Here is a 17,521-nt window from a genome sequence, read left to right as displayed (position 1 = left end):
TGTGTATGTGTGTGTGTGTCTGTGTCTATGTGGGTGTGTGTGTCTGCCTGTGTGAATGTGTGTGTTTGATTGTGTATATATGTGTGTGTGTGTGGGTGTGAGCATATGTGTGAGTGTGTGTGTCTGCATGTGAGTGTGTGTATTTATGTGTGTGGGTGTGTAACCTGTGCTCAGTTCCGATTGGCTGGGGTGTCATGTGGAGAACATTAATTCTAATGGAGTCCCCAAAATGTAAATTTCTTAACTAGTTTTACAATGGATTGATGGTGCTTGGGGTTTTTATATTTTATATTGTACTTAGCACAGAGCTAGTTTTGGATGTTAAAGAAAATACCAACATCCAGATTGATAGACCTTATGAGGAAATAGTCTATGGAGTTGATGATTCATTCAAAAAGGGGGTTTATTCCTACAAAACTGTTTGAACAAATGCTCACCTTACATGAGGGCAAGAAGAATGCAAAAGCAGGAGTTCTGAGCTCCAGACCATAATGTGGTAGTCAGGTTTACTGAGTCCTCGTACCACATCTTTTAGCTCTGCGCGTGGAGTGACTCACATACCCATAAAGAGCACTCTAAGGTAGACCCCACGTTCCCCCCCACTTTACAGACGGGAGGAGGGCCAGGGACATTGAGCAAGGCTGGTGAGATGGCTTAGCGGGCAAAGGCACCTGTCTTCAAGCCTGACGACCTCACTTTGATTCTCGGGGCACACCACACACACACACACACACACACACAAACACACAATCATGCACACACAAAATAAATAAATCAAGGTGTAATAAAAAGATGCATGATATTCTCAAGGAATGAATGAACATATTATTATTATTATTATTATTATTATTATTATTATTATTATTATACAGAGTTTTTTTTTCCTTGTAACAGGTCTGGCTGTCCTGGAACGCACTCTGTAGTCCAGGCTGGCTTTGAACTCACAGAGATCCGCCTGCCTCTACCTCCTGAGTGCTGGCATTAAAGGTGTGTGCGACCACTGCCTGGCTAACTATTATGTTCTTTTAAAAATAAGAAAAATCAATGTGAAATGTTTTGATCCATAGCCAGGAGCGGAGCCAGGACTCGAATGGTGCAGCCTGGTCTGGGTAGCACCAGTGACTGAGGCTGTCAGCAGAACCAGCTCTGTATCACGAGAGCTGTGTGAGTTATTAGCTCACAACAACACCGATGAACTGTTTGCCATTCTCACTGCAAAGCGCAGAACCCTTGGGTCACACAGGCTAAGTGACATCCTGCTTGTGTCCTTGATCAAAGGCAGCCTTCCCCAGAAGCCTAGGTGACTTGCAGTGATGTGGTTAAGCTCAACCCCAATGGTGCGCTATTGGTGTCTGAGGCTTCAGAATGCTGTGTTTTCCGAAATCTTTCACCATTTTAAATTGAATAAATGACGAGCGGGAAGCGGCCCAGGTGACTACATCAAGAGTACGTTAAGATTAAGATACGTAGTAAGATGATCAGATACTTTCAAGGCTTAAAACTGCGCTAGCCTGAAGTTGTAGCTCAGTGGTAGGGCCCTTGCCTGGCATGCTCAGGTCCTTGGGTTCATTCCCAGTACCTTCCTCCACCCAAGGGCACATAACAAGCCTTATCAGAATGCTTGGAGGGGAGAGGGCGGCCAGGTTGCTGTTGCCCATGGCTTCTGCTTCCCACTCAGTCCCGGCTGGCTGTGTTCTCAGTGGAGAACAGAGGCTATCTCATTCACAGTGATCTGGGCGCAGTGCCTCCCTCCTAATGTATCACAAGTGGAACACCAGGCCCTTTAGGAACATTCGGAAAGTGATAACCAGGCTGGGTTCCCAGGAACGGTCAGGGACAGGGATGAGATGGGGCTCACGGATTCTAGTCTCCCTCTTAGCTGTGTGGACTTGAGGAGCTCGTCCTTTTGGGGGCTGTTTCTTCTGTGTAGAATCGACAGTTGTTCCCACTACAGAGCGTGGAGGATTCAATAAGCTATACTATAAAATCACACGTACATAGTTAAATATCGATAACAATACCACAAGTAGCTGCTGGCACCATTATTGTGACCACAGCTAACTCCGCTGGTTTGCCACCAGGGCAAAGTATCTTCATTATGTTATTTGTTTCTTGTGGAGTGCCTGTGTGCGCGCGCCCGCGTGTGTGTACACACAGTGTGCACTAGGAGGATGTTCCGTGTCCTTTGTCACCATCCACCTTATTCTCTTGAGACAGGGAACAGCACTGAACCTGGAGGTAGGGTAGCAGCCAGCAAAAACAGAAATCCTTCTGTCTTAGTCAACAGCACTGGGGGGACAGACATGCTGGGGCCACGCCAGGCCTTTTATTGGGTGCTGTGGATGGGGATTCAGGTTCTGAATGGTGTCTCCTTTTCTCCTTAGGGTCATAGGAAACTCTGCCGGATGCCCTTGGCAGTTTTAACAGCTGAGAAGGGGAGTGAGCGGGAAGTGGGTAGAAGTTGAGACGGGAGACCCAGACACGGAGACAAGAGAGAGGTCTTAAGAAGAGAGGCTGCGTTTTGCAAATCCCGCAGGTCTCCATCGGGATGGGGTTAATTAACTTTCCTGCGCGGTCCGGGCGTCACCGACCCCCTGCTGCCGGCTCTTGGTCCCCCCTGCTTCCTTCCACACCCCCGCTCCGGAGCCCGGCCGGCGATTGGCTGGCTTGGCCCGGGGCTGTCGCGGATTGGCGCTTGCTGGCCCGGGCCACCGAGTTTAAAGAGGGGGCGGGGGCGCGCTGCCCAGCCGCGCTGCTGTCCCCTCCAGGCGCACCTGTCCCCGCTGCACGCTCGCAACCTCTCACCCTCCGCGGAGGAGTTTCCCCGGAGCCAGGGCCGCGGAGAGCAAGGCCAGGGCGGGCTCTGTCGAGGCGGGCGCAGGGGGGCACAGTCCGCGAGGGTCCAGCCGCGCGGACGTCGCTGTGGGCACCATGGTAGCCACTTGCCTGCAAGTGGTGGGCTTCGTCACGAGCTTCGTGGGCTGGATTGGCATCATCGTCACCACGTCCACCAACGACTGGGTGGTGACCTGCAGTTACACCATCCCCACCTGCCGAAAGATGGACGAGCTGGGATCCAAGGGTCTGTGGGCCGACTGTGTCATGGCCACCGGCCTCTACCACTGCAAGCCTCTGGTGGACATCCTCATCCTCCCGGGTAAGGACGCAGAGCTTGCAAGCAGCTCCCAGAGGCAGGATGGGCCGGAAATGGGGGTTTTAGACGGGGTTCTCCGAAGTCTGGGCACTCAGAGGCTTCTTGGGTACATTTTTGGCATCTCAAATCCCTGCCTAAAAAAAAAAAAAAAAAACCACCTGTCAGCTCCAGTTTCTTCACCTGGAACATGAGATGATTACGGCAATTTGGCCACTGGTAACACTGATCAATGGCTTTGATAATTTAACCAATCGAATCCTATACGCATGGTAGAAACTTATTAAATCCCATCGCTTCATCATCCCAGGTTCCCAAGCCAATGGACCACAAATGGTGCAGTTCTGGCCCGTGCCTTCTCCGATGGGCTTCAGATTAGGTCAGTCTGTAGAACTGAGGAGGAAAGAGCAAAGTAAGAGCGATCTGGTATCTCAAGTGGGTTTAGGGTGGGTTTCTAGACTGCGGTGCTCCAGAGGCGTTCAGGTGAGGCTAGGCTGATGTTCAAGGACTCTCTGGACTGCCCTGATTAGTGACTCCCAGTTGGTTCTCTCGGCCTTATCTGACCTGCTGCCACCCCTATCTTTCGCCCAGAGATCCCTTAACAGCAGGCTGCATGACACCCCTTCCCTGCTAGGGTGACACGCTTCCCCAGTTGCACCCAGCAGGCTACTGGGTTTTGGGAAAAATCAGTACCCTGAGAAGGAAAGGCCGCCAGGGAGACACAGGTCAGTTCGAGGCTCCTTGCGTGTGTGTTGGAGGGTGCCTGGGGTGGGGGTGGCGTGGGGGTGGTGGCGAGCCTCTGAAACACTGGGTGAGGGAGTTTGGGAAGGAGCATCTTTCTATGGGGAAGTCTGTGGAAACAGTTTTAACAGAGGACTTGGGCTGCTGTGAGCACCACTTGTATATTTCTGCTAGAACTCTGTCATGCCCTGCGGCTTTACTGTCACCTGGGTCAGGTTGTCTAAGTCCCTCTGGCCTTGGGTGATGTATGTATTCAAGGGCATAGTCAGACCCTTACATGAGGAGAAATCAGCCCTAAAGCTACTGGTCTGACAACAGCCAAATTTGTACATTCTCCAGGGAAAATATTTGGCTTTCTAGAGACCTGTGAAGAGCCTCAAGCGCCCCCTACTTTCCAGACAGGGCATTTGGAATTCACCTCCCTCCATCCAGCTCACTGCTTGCTGACTTCTTTATCCCAGGATGCGGTATTGGGAATTGAGCCCAGGCGCTTTGTTCATGTTAGGTGAGCTTTCTACAGACTGAGCCATATTCCCACCCACACGACATTTTAAGTTCTCTTTGCGTTCTCTCTTGGTCCATACCTTGCCTCTACCACATTGTAGGAGGGCACAGTGCTACCCCGTTCTCCATTTGGACGTTCAGAAGGCCAGGCATTAGGGAACCCCGGTGTGGACTCAGCATCAGTTAACGCTGGCTTTGGTAGACCTGAGTCAGACTCCGGGACCCAGCACTTACCATCTGGGTTGTCTGGGGCGAGTTGCTCACCTCAGGAAGCCCTAGCAGCTTTCGGTAAAGAACGTAAACCAGGTATCTTCCGGGATTGCTTATGGGAGCCAGTGAGACAAGAAACGAAGTCCCGCTTTGAAGTAAAGATGTTCTAGAAAGGGCAGATGCCATTTTCTAGTAACAGCTGGGCTTGGCTGTAGCAATTTCTCACTGATGTATAAAATCCTTTTGTTTCCTTCCCCTGAAATTACATTTCCTGAGTGCTGCATGCCAAATGGTTTGTTTTCAGAACACACAGGCCATGCTGGGAGGGGGCAGGGAGTATATTTTGTGGAGAAATTTATTGTTCCGCATCCCCAACCTTACCCAGAGGGTGGGAGGGGCACCCCTCTGTCCCCATCTTCCGATTTCTAGACGAGGTGTTGGTGCGGGAGCTCGTGGACAGCCTCGTGCCATAAATTTCAGAGCATCAGTTTGAGTTGACTGCTGCCTTTGTGTGGGCCCTGGATGCAAGGGAGGCAGGCGCTGGGCTCAGACTCTGGGGCTCCTCCCAGGGGTCCACAAGTCTATGATAACTGATAGGTTATCTCATTCTTATGATGAGATGGGCAGCGGTTGGAAGAGAGCCCATGTGGCCTGCCCTGCAAAGGGGCAGTGTTTATGCTGCGTGTTGGCATACAGGGAGGTTGGCTGGGTCTGACACGGGGGTCGTGGTACGTGGGAAAGAGTTAGGGTCAGTTCTTGGCCTCCACGGGGCCTCTAGCTTTACCTCTGCCTATGCAAACAAAACAGACAACCGTCATTCATAAATGGGACATTTAAAAAAAAAAAAGGAGAGTGGTTTTAATGAGAAGGAATAAATAACGTGAAGGTGAAACAGTAAACTTAAATCTGTGAAATTCTCTTGGAATCTGTTCAGGTTCATCTTACATGAAATTGTGCATATTATAATCTGAATCTTCATAATGTTCTCAATTAGCTTTTTTATTTGGCAGTATAGAGTTGATACCTTTGTTCTACATCTCTCAACTCATATTTTCCTCCATTGATAGTTATGTCAGCTGTTGTGGGGGCATGAAGACCAAGACAGGAATCTACTCAAAGGAATCCCCAGGGCTAGAGATACACCTTTTAAACATTGACAGAGCAGGGGGAGAAACATGCCCAAGCACCATTCATGAAGCAGGAGGTAGAAGCTGACCACCTGAGGGGATAGGAAACCAGAGGACAGCAGCCTCTTGGGAGGAAGGAGAGAGAGAGGGAACCATAGTCTTAGCTTACACTGTAGTTCAGGGCTACAGATAGTCACACCCAGCATGAACTGAGGATAAAATCAGTACTCTGGAGATAGCAGTACCACCCCAGGCTCAGTGTGGTGCCTCATGCCTATAATCCCAGCACCGGGGAGGCTGAGGCAGGAGGATCATAAGCCTGAGAATTGCCTGGACAGAGCAATATTGCCAGTACTATTTGCTACTAATTTTTTTCACTCCTTAGCATAGAACGTTTTCTAAAGACTCTCTGACTTGTGAACTTGATGGCCGGTAGAATTCTACTTGGAAGGTGGAGACGATCTAGTCTTATCACTCTGCAGGTGAGGAAAGTGATGCAGTCAGTAACTGACGTGCTGGGGTTGCACCGGCCATCATGTCGCAGCAGACTGGAATCAACAACCCAACATCACAGCTGACCTTTCCGAACACTTGGATTTCTAGGGGAATCTTTACCAAGGTGTTATAGGTCAGTGCCTGGTGGCTCTACTGTGGCCATGTGGTTTGATCTTCACCCTGGGTCTGTCTCTCTAGCACTCTCCCTGAGTTGAAGGTGTGATCTTGGATATTTATCACGTTTGAAGTCGTTCAGGGGACAACAAGAAGGAGGACGGTGGTGTTGAAATCCTGAGAGGGGGGACTCAGGAGCAAGAGGACCCCCGCCCTCTAATCCAAGTCTAACCCTGCCTCTCTGCTCTCTTGTCCCCAGGCTATGTGCAGGCTTGTAGAGCCCTCATGATTGCTGCTTCAGTTCTGGGTCTGCCGGCCATCTTGCTGTTACTGACAGTTCTCCCCTGCATCCGAATGGGCCACGAACCTGGAGTGGCCAAGTACAGGCGAGCGCAGCTGGCCGGGGTGCTTCTTATTCTGCTGGGTAAGCTTTCTCTTTGGCACCCCAATTCCACTGAGGGTGAAGAACCTCCGCTCTTGCAGTTGCTACTTCAAGAGAAATGTGAAAAGGAGTCAAGCGAATCCAGCGGGCAGCAGCAACTCACAATCTAGATGCCTTTAGATCGTATTCCAGAGGAAGTTTCGACAGGATTCCAAGTTAGATCTGTGCAAGGAGCTGATAGGTTAATAAGAAAACGACTACCCGAGGAAGACCTGAAGGAAGTGGGTCATGGGGCGGCTCTTTAAGCAGGCTTCACAGTAAAATCAGTTTAGTATGGCTTCTACTCAGACTTCACAGCAGATCAATTGAACTGGAGTTTTCCAAAGATCAGGTCAGAAAAAAATATTTTTAGGAGGCTCCCAGGGAGATTCTCATTGCAGTAAGAAATGAGAGCCTTGTTAATAAGTAATGAAAGGTCAGCAAGAGAGGAGCACAGAGGGAAGGCATGGAGGGTGGTAGACCAGTAGGTGATGGATCAATGGTTTTGTTCAGTAAGTGTTCATTGATCGGGTATAACAGTTTCTGTGGTAGTAACAGGGACCCCGACGGAGAAAAGGAATGTCTACTTTGAGTGCATATAGACACTCCAAGATATGGCCTGGGGTCACCTTAAAAAGGCCTGTGTGCAGTAAACAGGAGGGAAGGCAGCTAAGTCACAGTGAAGGGGTTTCCCAGAGCACAGGAATCCAGGGACCAGAGAGCAGAAGGGAAGGTGACCGGTCAGTGACTGGAGGGAGGAGCAATCTAGGCTGAGGAAGTGGTGCGTGTTCATTCAGTTTCGCTGAACCTACGTGAACACAGTAGCTTGAATTAACTTCCTGCCGAGGGTCTTGTCTCCTGTACTGCAAAAATAAACACTGGCAAAGTGAAGCAACTGTGTAATCTTAGCCCTTACAAAGTGAAGGCAGGATCAAGGTCATACTCTTGGCTAACGAGGATAGCCTGGGGTACATAGGACCTTGTCTTAAAAAAAAATTTTTTTTTTCCTGACCTTTCACATAACTGTTCCAGAACACCTCCAAGTGAGAAAGCACGTTAAAATAGCTGCAAACAAGCCTGTGGGAAGGAGAGAGATGAGTGGACTCTATTAATGCTCACCGTGGTTTCTGCTTTTTGGGGGTGGCGCTGACACAATGTGTGGTTTGAAACTTCCCAGATGAATTGACTTTTCTTTATCTTTATCATTATTATTATTATTTTAAACAGGGTTTCTCTGTGTGGTTCTGGCTGTCCCAAAAGTTGCTCTGTAGATCAGGCTGGCCTTGAACTCAGAGATTCACCTGCCTCTGCTTCCAGAGTGCTGGGATTAAAGGCTTTCATCGCCATGCCTGGCTGGTTTTTTCTTTGTCTTATTACTATGTTGTTTTTTTTTTAAACATATGTCTATGTGTGTGTGCACATGCACGGAGGACAGTGGGTTTTCACCTTCCACCGAGTGTGACCTGGAGAACAAACTCAGGCTCCCGGCCTTGACAGCAAGCACCTTTACCCACCGAGCTCTCATACTGGCCCAAGTTTTTCTTTATCTTTTTAAGGTGGCTTGTATAGGTGAACTGTTTGAGGGCTGAGGAAAGTGAGGCAGGACTGGGCATCGCTCGGTCCCTGTTTGTCTGTCTCCACCCAATCTGTGGAGAAGAAGAAATCTGAGCCTGAGGGAGCTCTGGGCATCAACTCGGTGCCAGAGCAGGGGCCTGCGGCAGTTCCAGATTCACATTTTCTCTGCTGCCCTCCTTTTCTTTTGATTGCTGTCAGATTTCTCTCTCGGCAGGTCTCTGCTTGTCCCTGGGTTTCATGTTGTTTTGACTGGATGGAGCTGGCTCCGTAGAGCTCATTGTCTCAAGAGTATCACCTGCTGATTTCCTTGGAGTCTTCTCGGCCCCTGCCTTCCGGTCAGGGATGGCTGGGAGAAGCCAGAGTGTGAAGACTCCCTTTGTGTGCGGCTCTGGGTTGCTTTCTGCCACTCTCCCCTCTTTGGGGAGATGTTGATGATGGACCCATGCCCAGTCCTGAGGGGTCACGGATGATGTTCCAGCTGAAGTGTGGCTGTGAAGAAGAGGGCAGGGGGTAGTGCAGGAGCTGGGGGACCTGGGAGTGGGCACTGTCACAGCTGGTTCTGATGTGGAAACCAAATGTGAATCAACCTCTGACTGTTTTTTCTGAAGGCTTGAAAGGAAGCCTGCATGCTGGCCAGCTCCATCTTAGTGGGAAGAAGTAGGGGCATGGTTCTGCAGTGCTCAAGGAGCAACAGATGCTTCCGAGCTGGGGGAGAGAATGAGGGGAATCTCATCTGTTAATTTTCAAGGCACAAGGCTCTGGGCCCTAACATTTTATCTTGTTGGTTGGTGTCAAACCAACTGGACTGAATCAGGATCCCACTGACTCCCCAGTTGTGTCAGCTGAGTGAACAGTTACTGTCGCTAGCAACCATGCGTCCTTCCCAGCTTAGTAGGAACGGCACAATGAAGTATGGGAAGTCTTCAGCATGGCATCAGGCACATAGTAAGCCATGCTTGCCACGACTGCAGTTGTTGTTGGCTAGGGGAAATAAAGAGCCAACGCAGTCATGTTTGAGTTCTGCGAGGGTCTCGTCCACAGCACGACTGTGCATCCTGCATCCTGGCTTAATGAAAATCAGGATGTGGGGACCTGATTTGTGTCCTTCATTGTGAAGGAACCCTGAATCCTAGCTCTGATGCAATCTGTTGTTGCCTTGCTGCACAGTGGAAAGCAGTTCTTCCAAATGTCTCTTGGGAGTGGCAGGAAGGAAGCTGTACTTGGCCTCCTCAGGGAACTCCTTTCAGTTTTTCTTCTTCCCTTTAAACATCTGGGCCTGGTGGCTTTATTTATGCTGGAGAAAGTTGTTACTGTTATAAACTTTTGGGCTTATGGTGGATTGTGCTAGAATTAAGGGTGAGGGCAAATGTGAGGTGAACTTCTTGTAGTACACATGGGTTTTCTACAGGGAAAGGGAACCCTTGTGTGTGGGAAGAGGATGTGGCATTTCAGTATGGCAGTGACCGTGCCCGTCAGCAGATAGCCTAACTAACTGCTGTGTGAACCCTTCCTGTCTCTGAATTCTTTTTTTTTCTTGACAAAATACTAACAAGTACCTGGATATGCAGTATTGTGTAGAGCAACAACTGCTTCAATCCCTAGCCACATACACCTAAGCAACAAATAAGAATGCAGGTAAATTCAGCAGACCCCCATGAGGCTTGTTTTAGATTGCTGCAGGAGAAGGGAGGGGATGCGGGGAGGAAAAACAACAGGAAAAATGTCGGTGTGGAAAGCTGGCCAGGAAAAAAACGTACTCGAATATTCCATTTGACTTGATGGCAATGGCAAATTTGGGTTTTCCTGCCGATTACCGGTGTGAGAGGACCATGTCCCCTGCTGGCTGCTTTCTTATGTCCGTGCTTTAGAAGATGACAGGCGAGAAAAGAACAACTCAAGCTCTTCTAGCTTCGAATGGGGAAGGACAGCTGATAAGTATGACTCACTGAGGACTATTGCTTGCTCCTTTTCCCCTCTCAGGTCCCATACGTAGGCCTCAAACTTACCATCCTGGTACAGTTAAAAAAAACTCAAGTAATTCAACGGTGCTTTAAAAAAGTCCCTTCCTAGCCTAGTACAGGAAGCAGCAAAGCCTGAAAACGAGCACATCACAAAAGAAGAAAGGCTAGTGTCTGTGGACTTCCTGCATTGCCTTTTTCTTCCTCTGTTTTTCTCTCATTTGTTACCTAAAATATCAGGCACACCTGCATAATTTTACCTAACATCACTGTATCTTTTTTTACTTGCATTTGTGTCTGTGTGTGGTGTGTACCTGATAGGTATGAGGAGGGGGGCCTCAGTTATCCTGCTCTATCCCTTTTTGCCTTACTCCTCTGAGACGGGCTTCACTCAGCCTGGAGCTAGGCTGGCAGTCAGCAGGCTCCAGTGAGCCTCCTCTTCTGCTCCCTGCAGTTCTGGGGTTACAGGGGCAAGTGGCTATGCCCAGATTTTTATGTGGGTGCTGGGGATTTGAACTGAAGTCCTTATGCTGTGCATTACATGCTTTTACCCACTGAATATGTCCTTAGCCCACACTTATTTTTCTTTTGCTAATTTTTTTTAGCTGACACCTAATAAGTGTACATATTTAAGAGGTTGTGTGTATCTCATTCATTTAATTTTTTTCATATTACCATGTATTCTTTAACATCTAAAAAGATGAAAAGATACACTTAAGTTCTGCTTTGGTAAACTGTCTTCCCAAATAATTTGTTTAGTTAAGATAGATCATTAACTTTTAGCAAAGATATGTCCTGTCAACGAAGGAACACATCATATTGCATTATTTGAAAATTGTCCACAATACAGGCAAATTTTGTTTTTGATTTTTGAGACAGGGTTTCTCTGTGTAAACGGTCCTGGCTGCCTTGGATTTCTCTATATATCAGGCTGGCCTGGAACTCACAGAGATCTGCCTGCCTCTGCCTCCTGAGTGCTGGGATTAAAGGCAGTGAGCCACCACTGCCTGGCCTCAGGCAATCATTTTTAATCTTTAACTAGGAAGGGGCTCTACTCTGGAGAAGGCCAAATCCTGTGTGTGTAGCTTTCTCCCCTCTTTCCTCTTTCGCCTCCTTTAGTTGTTACTGCTTGTCCCTAAACAGACTGCAGAGTCCCGCCTGCCCCCGCCTGTGTAGTTAAGGAGGGTGACTACTGAAGGAGCAAGAACAAGCCTGGTCTACAAAGTGACAGTCAAGGCTGTTACACAGAGAAATCCTGTCTCGACAATGCCCCCCCTCAAAAAAAAAAAACAAAAAACAAACAAACAAACAAAAAAACAAAATAAAAAACAACAAAGCAAAACAAAATTCTTTACCTTATGGGTATGTATGACTTTTTATAAGACCCTTTTACTTTTCCCAGAGATCAGGGCCATTTCAAACTCTCTTTTTGGGGTATGTGTAGGTAGGTACACAGATAGGAACCAATCTAGAGGAAGTCCTTGAGAAAGCCAAGAGTGAGTGCAGTTTTATCCCTGGCCCTGTTTTCAGTGAGGTGGAGATTTGGGCTGAATTTTCTAGCTGCACTGCTTGGTCAGCATATCTTCTCCCCACAAAAGGTACTGTTGGGAAGGAGCGTATCCTCCTTTCTTTGTGTCTAAATCTTTTTTCTTTTGGTTCAGTCTGAGGTCACTGCTAGCCAGCCTCTAGGTCCCTTTCATGTTGTGTGTGGCCTGTCTGTTCCTCTGCGGTTTTGATGTAGTTCAGTTTTGAGTGCCACAGGAATTCTACCCCGAGTTCATTTATCTGCTGGTGCCTTGTTTTGCATGGAATATGAAAGAGGGAAGATTTTAATTAAGTAAAATGTGAGTTTGTGACTCTCAGTGTGTTAAAGTCACATTAAAATTTGTGATTGGGGTGTAGGTAGGGGAAAGTAGAGCCAAAATTAGACTACCTTTTATTAATCTGTCCATTCATGCATCCATCCATCCATGTATCCATCCATCCATCTATCAGTCTGCCTGTCTTTTATTTGTCTACCCACTCAGGCGATCATTATATGAATGTATAGGCGTTCCTTCTTTAGTGAGTTGCATACAGTAAACTAACACCATCTCTGACACATGTAAAATCAGTGGAGCCATCACTCTTGGAACACAGAGCCTAACTCTTCCTAGCTGTTTTATCTATGCTTAGGAAACATTGGAGACCATCTCTCGTCTCTCTCTATGAAATGTAAAACGAATCTGACTGTTCTTAGTTTTCACAAAGGTGAAGAATGGCTTAAGTGCGTGTGTGTGTGCACTCGCACAAACATGGTTGTGCGCTCCTGGGCATGAGTGTGTATGTATGTTCTATGTGTAAATACAAAGCAGCCGAAGAGAATCACGCTTGTTTTGAAATCCGTTAGCTGTTTGTGGGCTGGACCGGTTGCACTGGCCCAAGTCAGCTGTTTGGGAATGAGTCCTGTTTCCCCTACCCCATCTCTCTCCTTTGCTGTTCCTCTCAGTGTGCCTGGACATTGAAAAGTGCTTGCTGATTGCTAGTTTTGCCAGTAGCAGAGTGGGCTAGGAGTGTCTGCTGTATTGCTTCTTGCCATGAGAAGCTCATGGCAATTTTCTCGGGCTGAAACACTCTAGAACAGAATTTCTGCACCCTGTCTCCATAGAGGAAATGCTTTCCTTTCATAAGACAAACCAGGCCAGTCTGGGACACACAAGGCCTTTTTTCAAAACAATGTAAACAAAAAGAAAATCAAACCCTTCCAATCCCAATCTCTTGTCTCTGTCCTCTGCTTTGGGGGTGTGTCTGTACTCTTTAAGGCCGGAAATGACCTCTTTTTTATTGTGTCTCTGCTCACGGTGTACACTTAGTCTATTGTTAATAATAAGTGTTGTAAGCTACAAGGCAAATGGATGAGTTATTTCAAGTCATTCAAAATGGGTAAGGCTTGAATCCTTAGTTTACAGTCGCTGTTAAAGAAAGACTATTTCTTCTCCTTGGGCAGATATCATAAGTTAGAAACTTTGGCAGAAACCTGAAAAGTCACTTGCTGCATTGAAGTTGACAGGGGCACCCCAGGTGGCAAATGTTGGGCTGGCAGAGCAGTGCTCTGTCTTGAATCTGTCTGTGGGTTTTTGGATACCAGCTGGAAATCCTACCTTTCTGATTAGCTTCATGCCTGGCAATTCTAACGGTCTAGCTCAAGTTAAGGTTTTTCCTAAAATTTCTGTCCTGCTGTGTTTGAGAGAAATTAGAGGATACTAATTGTTTTGAGCTGTGTCACCCTGTAAAACACTCATTAGACACATGTGGCCATTTTAATGAAAATCATTAAAACTAAAAAAAGTCAGGTTTTCAATCTCAGTAGCCCCATGGCCTAAGTGAAAAAATGGCCCCGTGTAGCTTGTTGCTGCCCTGTTTAAGAGCCAGTTTAAATGCTCAAATTTCCTTAAAACAAAACCTGGACTAGCATGCAAGCGCAGGAGATAAAGACACTTGCCTCCAAGCCTGACGATTTGAGTTCCGTCCTTGGAACCCGCACGGTGGACTCATGGAAGTTGTCCTCTGAGCTCCACACAACGCCCTGTGGGGTGTGCGCCCCCAGTACGCATGCTCACACACAATAAATCCGTTAAAATGTAACAACAGTTAGAAGCCTTGGCCAGGTTGTTTTTTTTTTTTACCTCTGGAACTGTCCATTTGTGTGTTGGTGGTTTGTGGCCAGGAATGGCCTCACACAAACTCAGACCCTTGCATGGTCCTCCGTCAGTGCCTAGCAATGTTTGCTCTAGTAAGAGAAGAGGGGCAGCTGGTGCAGGTCTTTTACTGTGGGTTGACTAACTCAAGACGGGATGGAAAACAGTTTTCCATTTCTGCAGAGCCTGGTTATTCAGCCATCCAGCCAGGAAACACTGAGCTGTGCTGAGCTTGGAGTTTATAGACATAAATAAGGCAAGGCCCCTGCCTTCACAGAGCGTAGAGTGTGCCGTGGGGAACGGATGCTCAAATCCAAAAGTGTAATGATTAGGTAAGTATATAATAATAGAATTGTAACTGTACAGAGCTACAGAGCTAAGAACAAGGCTCAGTCAATAAAGTGTGCCTAGAAAACCAGGGGGTTCCATCCCTGGCACCCCATAAACTGGTTGTATCAGCTCATGCCTGAAATCCTAAAACTCAGGAATGAGGTTCAAGGTTATCCTTGGCTACGCAGCATGGCTGCCCTAGGCTATATGAGGCCTTGACCTGAAAAACCCCAAACAACAGCAACAACACACACACAAAACCTGGACCCAAAGGAAAAAATAACATGATGTACAAGCAAAAACAAATACGTGGGTTTTGGACTTGAACTGTTTGTATTAAGTCTGGATAAGGGGGTTTCTGCTACCTGGTCCTTGAGAAAACCAAGGACCAGACACTGGACACAAGCTTATGTAAGCCAGCTTGTTCTATGGAGCAGATATTGCCAAAGGTGCAGTGATTTGTGTTTTGGTGGTTTGGTAGCTGACAGAAAGGGACGTGTGTGGAGTGAACCTGCTTGCCCAGCACACTTGGCGTGTGATGCGTGAGTCCAGTCACCCTCTCTCCCTGTCTCCCCAGCTCTCTGCGCCATTGTTGCCACCATCTGGTTCCCTGTGTGTGCCCACCGTGAGATCACCATCGTGAGCTTCGGCTACTCGCTGTATGCGGGCTGGATCGGTGCTGTGCTGTGCCTGGTGGGTGGCTGTGTCATCGTCTGCTGCTCTGGGGACGCACAGTCATTCGGAGAAAACCGTTTCTACTACTCTTCTGGCTCCAGCTCGCCAACACATGCCAAGAGTGCCCACGTCTAAGAGGGCGGCTCCACTGCCCACCGAGGTGCTGTAGATGCTGGGCCTGGGGCCCCGGGTTTGCTCGCCACAGTGGGGAGAAGCCCACTCTCCTGCCAGGCACTAAAACCAAAGGTCTAGAACGTATCCTGCCTGGCACTCCGCAGTCGTAACCCAGCCCACCCCACCACTTCTTGGCTGCCTTAAGAAATCTCCAGCTCAGATAATGCCCACCTAGTTTTCTCATGGTGTAGCTGGCCGTTAGCTCTTTCTTCGGGCATTCCATTGTTGTTGATTAAAAAAAAGATATTTTGTTTCTCTCTTAAATTCAGATGTCTTGGGAGCCTTTCTGACGTGGGTGTGGACTGGGAGAGAAATAAAAGACACTTTTCAAATGCTTACCAACGACAATGGAAGCTTCCTAGAGATACCGCTCTGTTTTTCTCTCGCCTCTTAGTTTCAAGGTCACTTACATATAAGATATAGAAAAGGATAGACTCGGGAACACTGGTGGGAGGGGAACCTCGGGACTTTCTCTCTGTGGGAAAGCTTCCCTTTTATAAGTTGAGGGGTTGGGACTCTTTTTTTAGTTTGTGATTTTACATTTTTCTGTACATACTTCTTCAAGATTGATCATTTTTTTATAACCATGGGTTTCCTGAAATTCTCAGTTCACCAGTATGAAGGAAATGAACCAAACAGACTTTAGTTATGCAATAAGTAACAGTACAAAGATTATAACTTTAACTGACCGTCCACCCGTTCCAGGTTTGTATGCTGTAGTTTTTAATTCTACAGTTGCACATACTTCAGATTAACACATTTTAAAACGTTTTCTCCCCTTCTATCTCCGTCTCCTTTCTGTTAGCGCTCTTGAGGCAATGTTGTTTAACATAAGTTGTACTGTTGAATTTGGCTTCCTGGGTGTAAAAACTGATGCTCTGTCAGTGTCTGACTGGACACTGCAAGCACAGTCGGTGCATTTGTTCAGGTAAAATCTGTGCAATAAAATAACAAACTGTCTCCAAAGCTGCTCTTTAGTCTTCTGTTGAATCAGAGTATTGTCTGATTAAAAAACAAACAAACAAACAAACAAACTCCACAAGTTAATTTCTGATCACTGAGCTAAGAACAGATCATCTGGGGTCGGGAGGTGACGCAGTCCATAAAATGTTTAAGGTTAAGGTAAATGGTTAAGGATGAGGATCTGAGTTCAATTTTCACCAGCTAAGGAAAAGTTGGTAATCCCAGTGTGCTCTCTCTCCTTCTCTCTCTCTCTCCTTCTCTCTGTACATGGTGTGCATGTTGTTTGTGAGTGTGTGGTGTGTGTATGTTGTGTGTGAGTGTGTGTGTGGTATAGTCAGGTGGATCCCTAGGGAGTCTGGACAATTGAAGAACTCCAGGTTCAGCGAGAGACCTTATTTTAAAAATACAAGATAATGAGTCTGACCCAGGGGTTCACACCTTTAATCTCAGAACTCGGGAGGCAAGGGCAGGGGAATCTCTGTGAGTCTAGCTTCATCTGCAAAGTGAGTTTTAGGACAGCCAGGGCTACACATAGAGACTGTGTCTTAAAAATGAAATGAAACAAAACAGACAACAAAACATATAAGAGTGGTTGGAAAAGATATTTGACTTTAACCCGTGGTTTATGCACACACAGAGTGAGAGAGAGGAGACAGAGAGAGAGAACAAATGAGTATGAATTGCTCTGACTGGTTAGAAGTTATTCTTTATTCACTATATCATGGTGATAGTGTAGTATCATAAAATATAGCCTAGTTTTCTTTGGTTTCTTAAATGTGACTTTACTGCCCCTTGTGTCAGGGGAAAACATGTAGCCACAAGAGCCAAATTTCAAGCACAATGCAGCCCAACTACTGCTTTGAACACTTGATGAAAGGATTGGCTAAGTCTGGAAGGAGATGTGAACAAATTCATTTATTGGGTTTTAGTTGTAATACCTCCGTGTGTTTTGTGCAAACACAAGACCATTTGGACAAAGACATATTAAGGTTTTATTTTCTGTTTCAGAAACTGTTAGGTTATCAGCTCTGCTCTGAAACACCAGGTTACAATGTATTTTGGCTTCCAATACCCCCAATTATTCTGGCTTGGGAGATGGCTCAGTGGATAAAGTGCTTGGCGTGCAAGCCTGGAGATCTGAATTCCAAGCTCCAGAACCCATGTAAAAGCTGGAGGCAGCAGTGCACCCATACCATGGGACTGGAGGCGGAAACAGGACAACCCCGGAAGCTTGTGCAGCAGCTAGCCGCGGTGAGCAAGAGAGAGGCAGGCTCAAACAGCAAGGTTGGCAGAGAGGAAGGATAGCTAGGGTTGTTCTCTCTCTCTCTCCCCATCGCACACTGTGCTCCCCTACACACACACACACACACACACACACACACACACACACACACAGCTTAAAAACA

At 47.3% G+C, this 17,521-nt stretch overlaps 1 protein-coding gene across 1 annotated transcript; it reads left to right on the top strand.

The window, feature by feature from the left end:
* The first annotated feature begins 2,756 nt into the window (after window positions 1-2,756).
* Window positions 2,757-16,112, top strand: Cldn11 (claudin 11). Its single transcript, XM_055626013.1, has 3 exons — window positions 2,757-3,157; window positions 6,602-6,766; window positions 14,881-16,112. The coding sequence occupies exons 1-3, from the start codon at window positions 2,932-2,934 to the stop codon at window positions 15,111-15,113; spliced, it is 624 nt and encodes a 207-aa protein (XP_055481988.1). The 5' UTR covers window positions 2,757-2,931; the 3' UTR covers window positions 15,114-16,112.
* The last annotated feature ends 1,409 nt before the right edge of the window (window positions 16,113-17,521 follow it).

Source organism: Psammomys obesus, unplaced genomic scaffold (assembly GCF_907164565.1).
Source record: "Psammomys obesus unplaced genomic scaffold, mPsaObe1.curated_primary_1811, whole genome shotgun sequence".
Taxonomy (NCBI): domain Eukaryota; kingdom Metazoa; phylum Chordata; class Mammalia; order Rodentia; family Muridae; genus Psammomys; species Psammomys obesus.
Note: the sequence above shows the minus strand (reverse complement) of the source record. Positions and strands in the feature narration are given on the sequence as shown.

Coding starts and splice junctions, on each gene's coding strand:
- Cldn11 (XM_055626013.1), top strand. CDS start 2,932: ATGGTAGCCACTTGCCTGCAAGTGGTGGGCTTCGTCACGAGCTTCGTG. Junction 3,158..6,601: donor GGACATCCTCATCCTCCCGG/GTAAGGACGCAG, acceptor TCTTGTCCCCAG/GCTATGTGCAGGCTTGTAGA. Junction 6,767..14,880: donor GGTGCTTCTTATTCTGCTGG/GTAAGCTTTCTC, acceptor CTGTCTCCCCAG/CTCTCTGCGCCATTGTTGCC.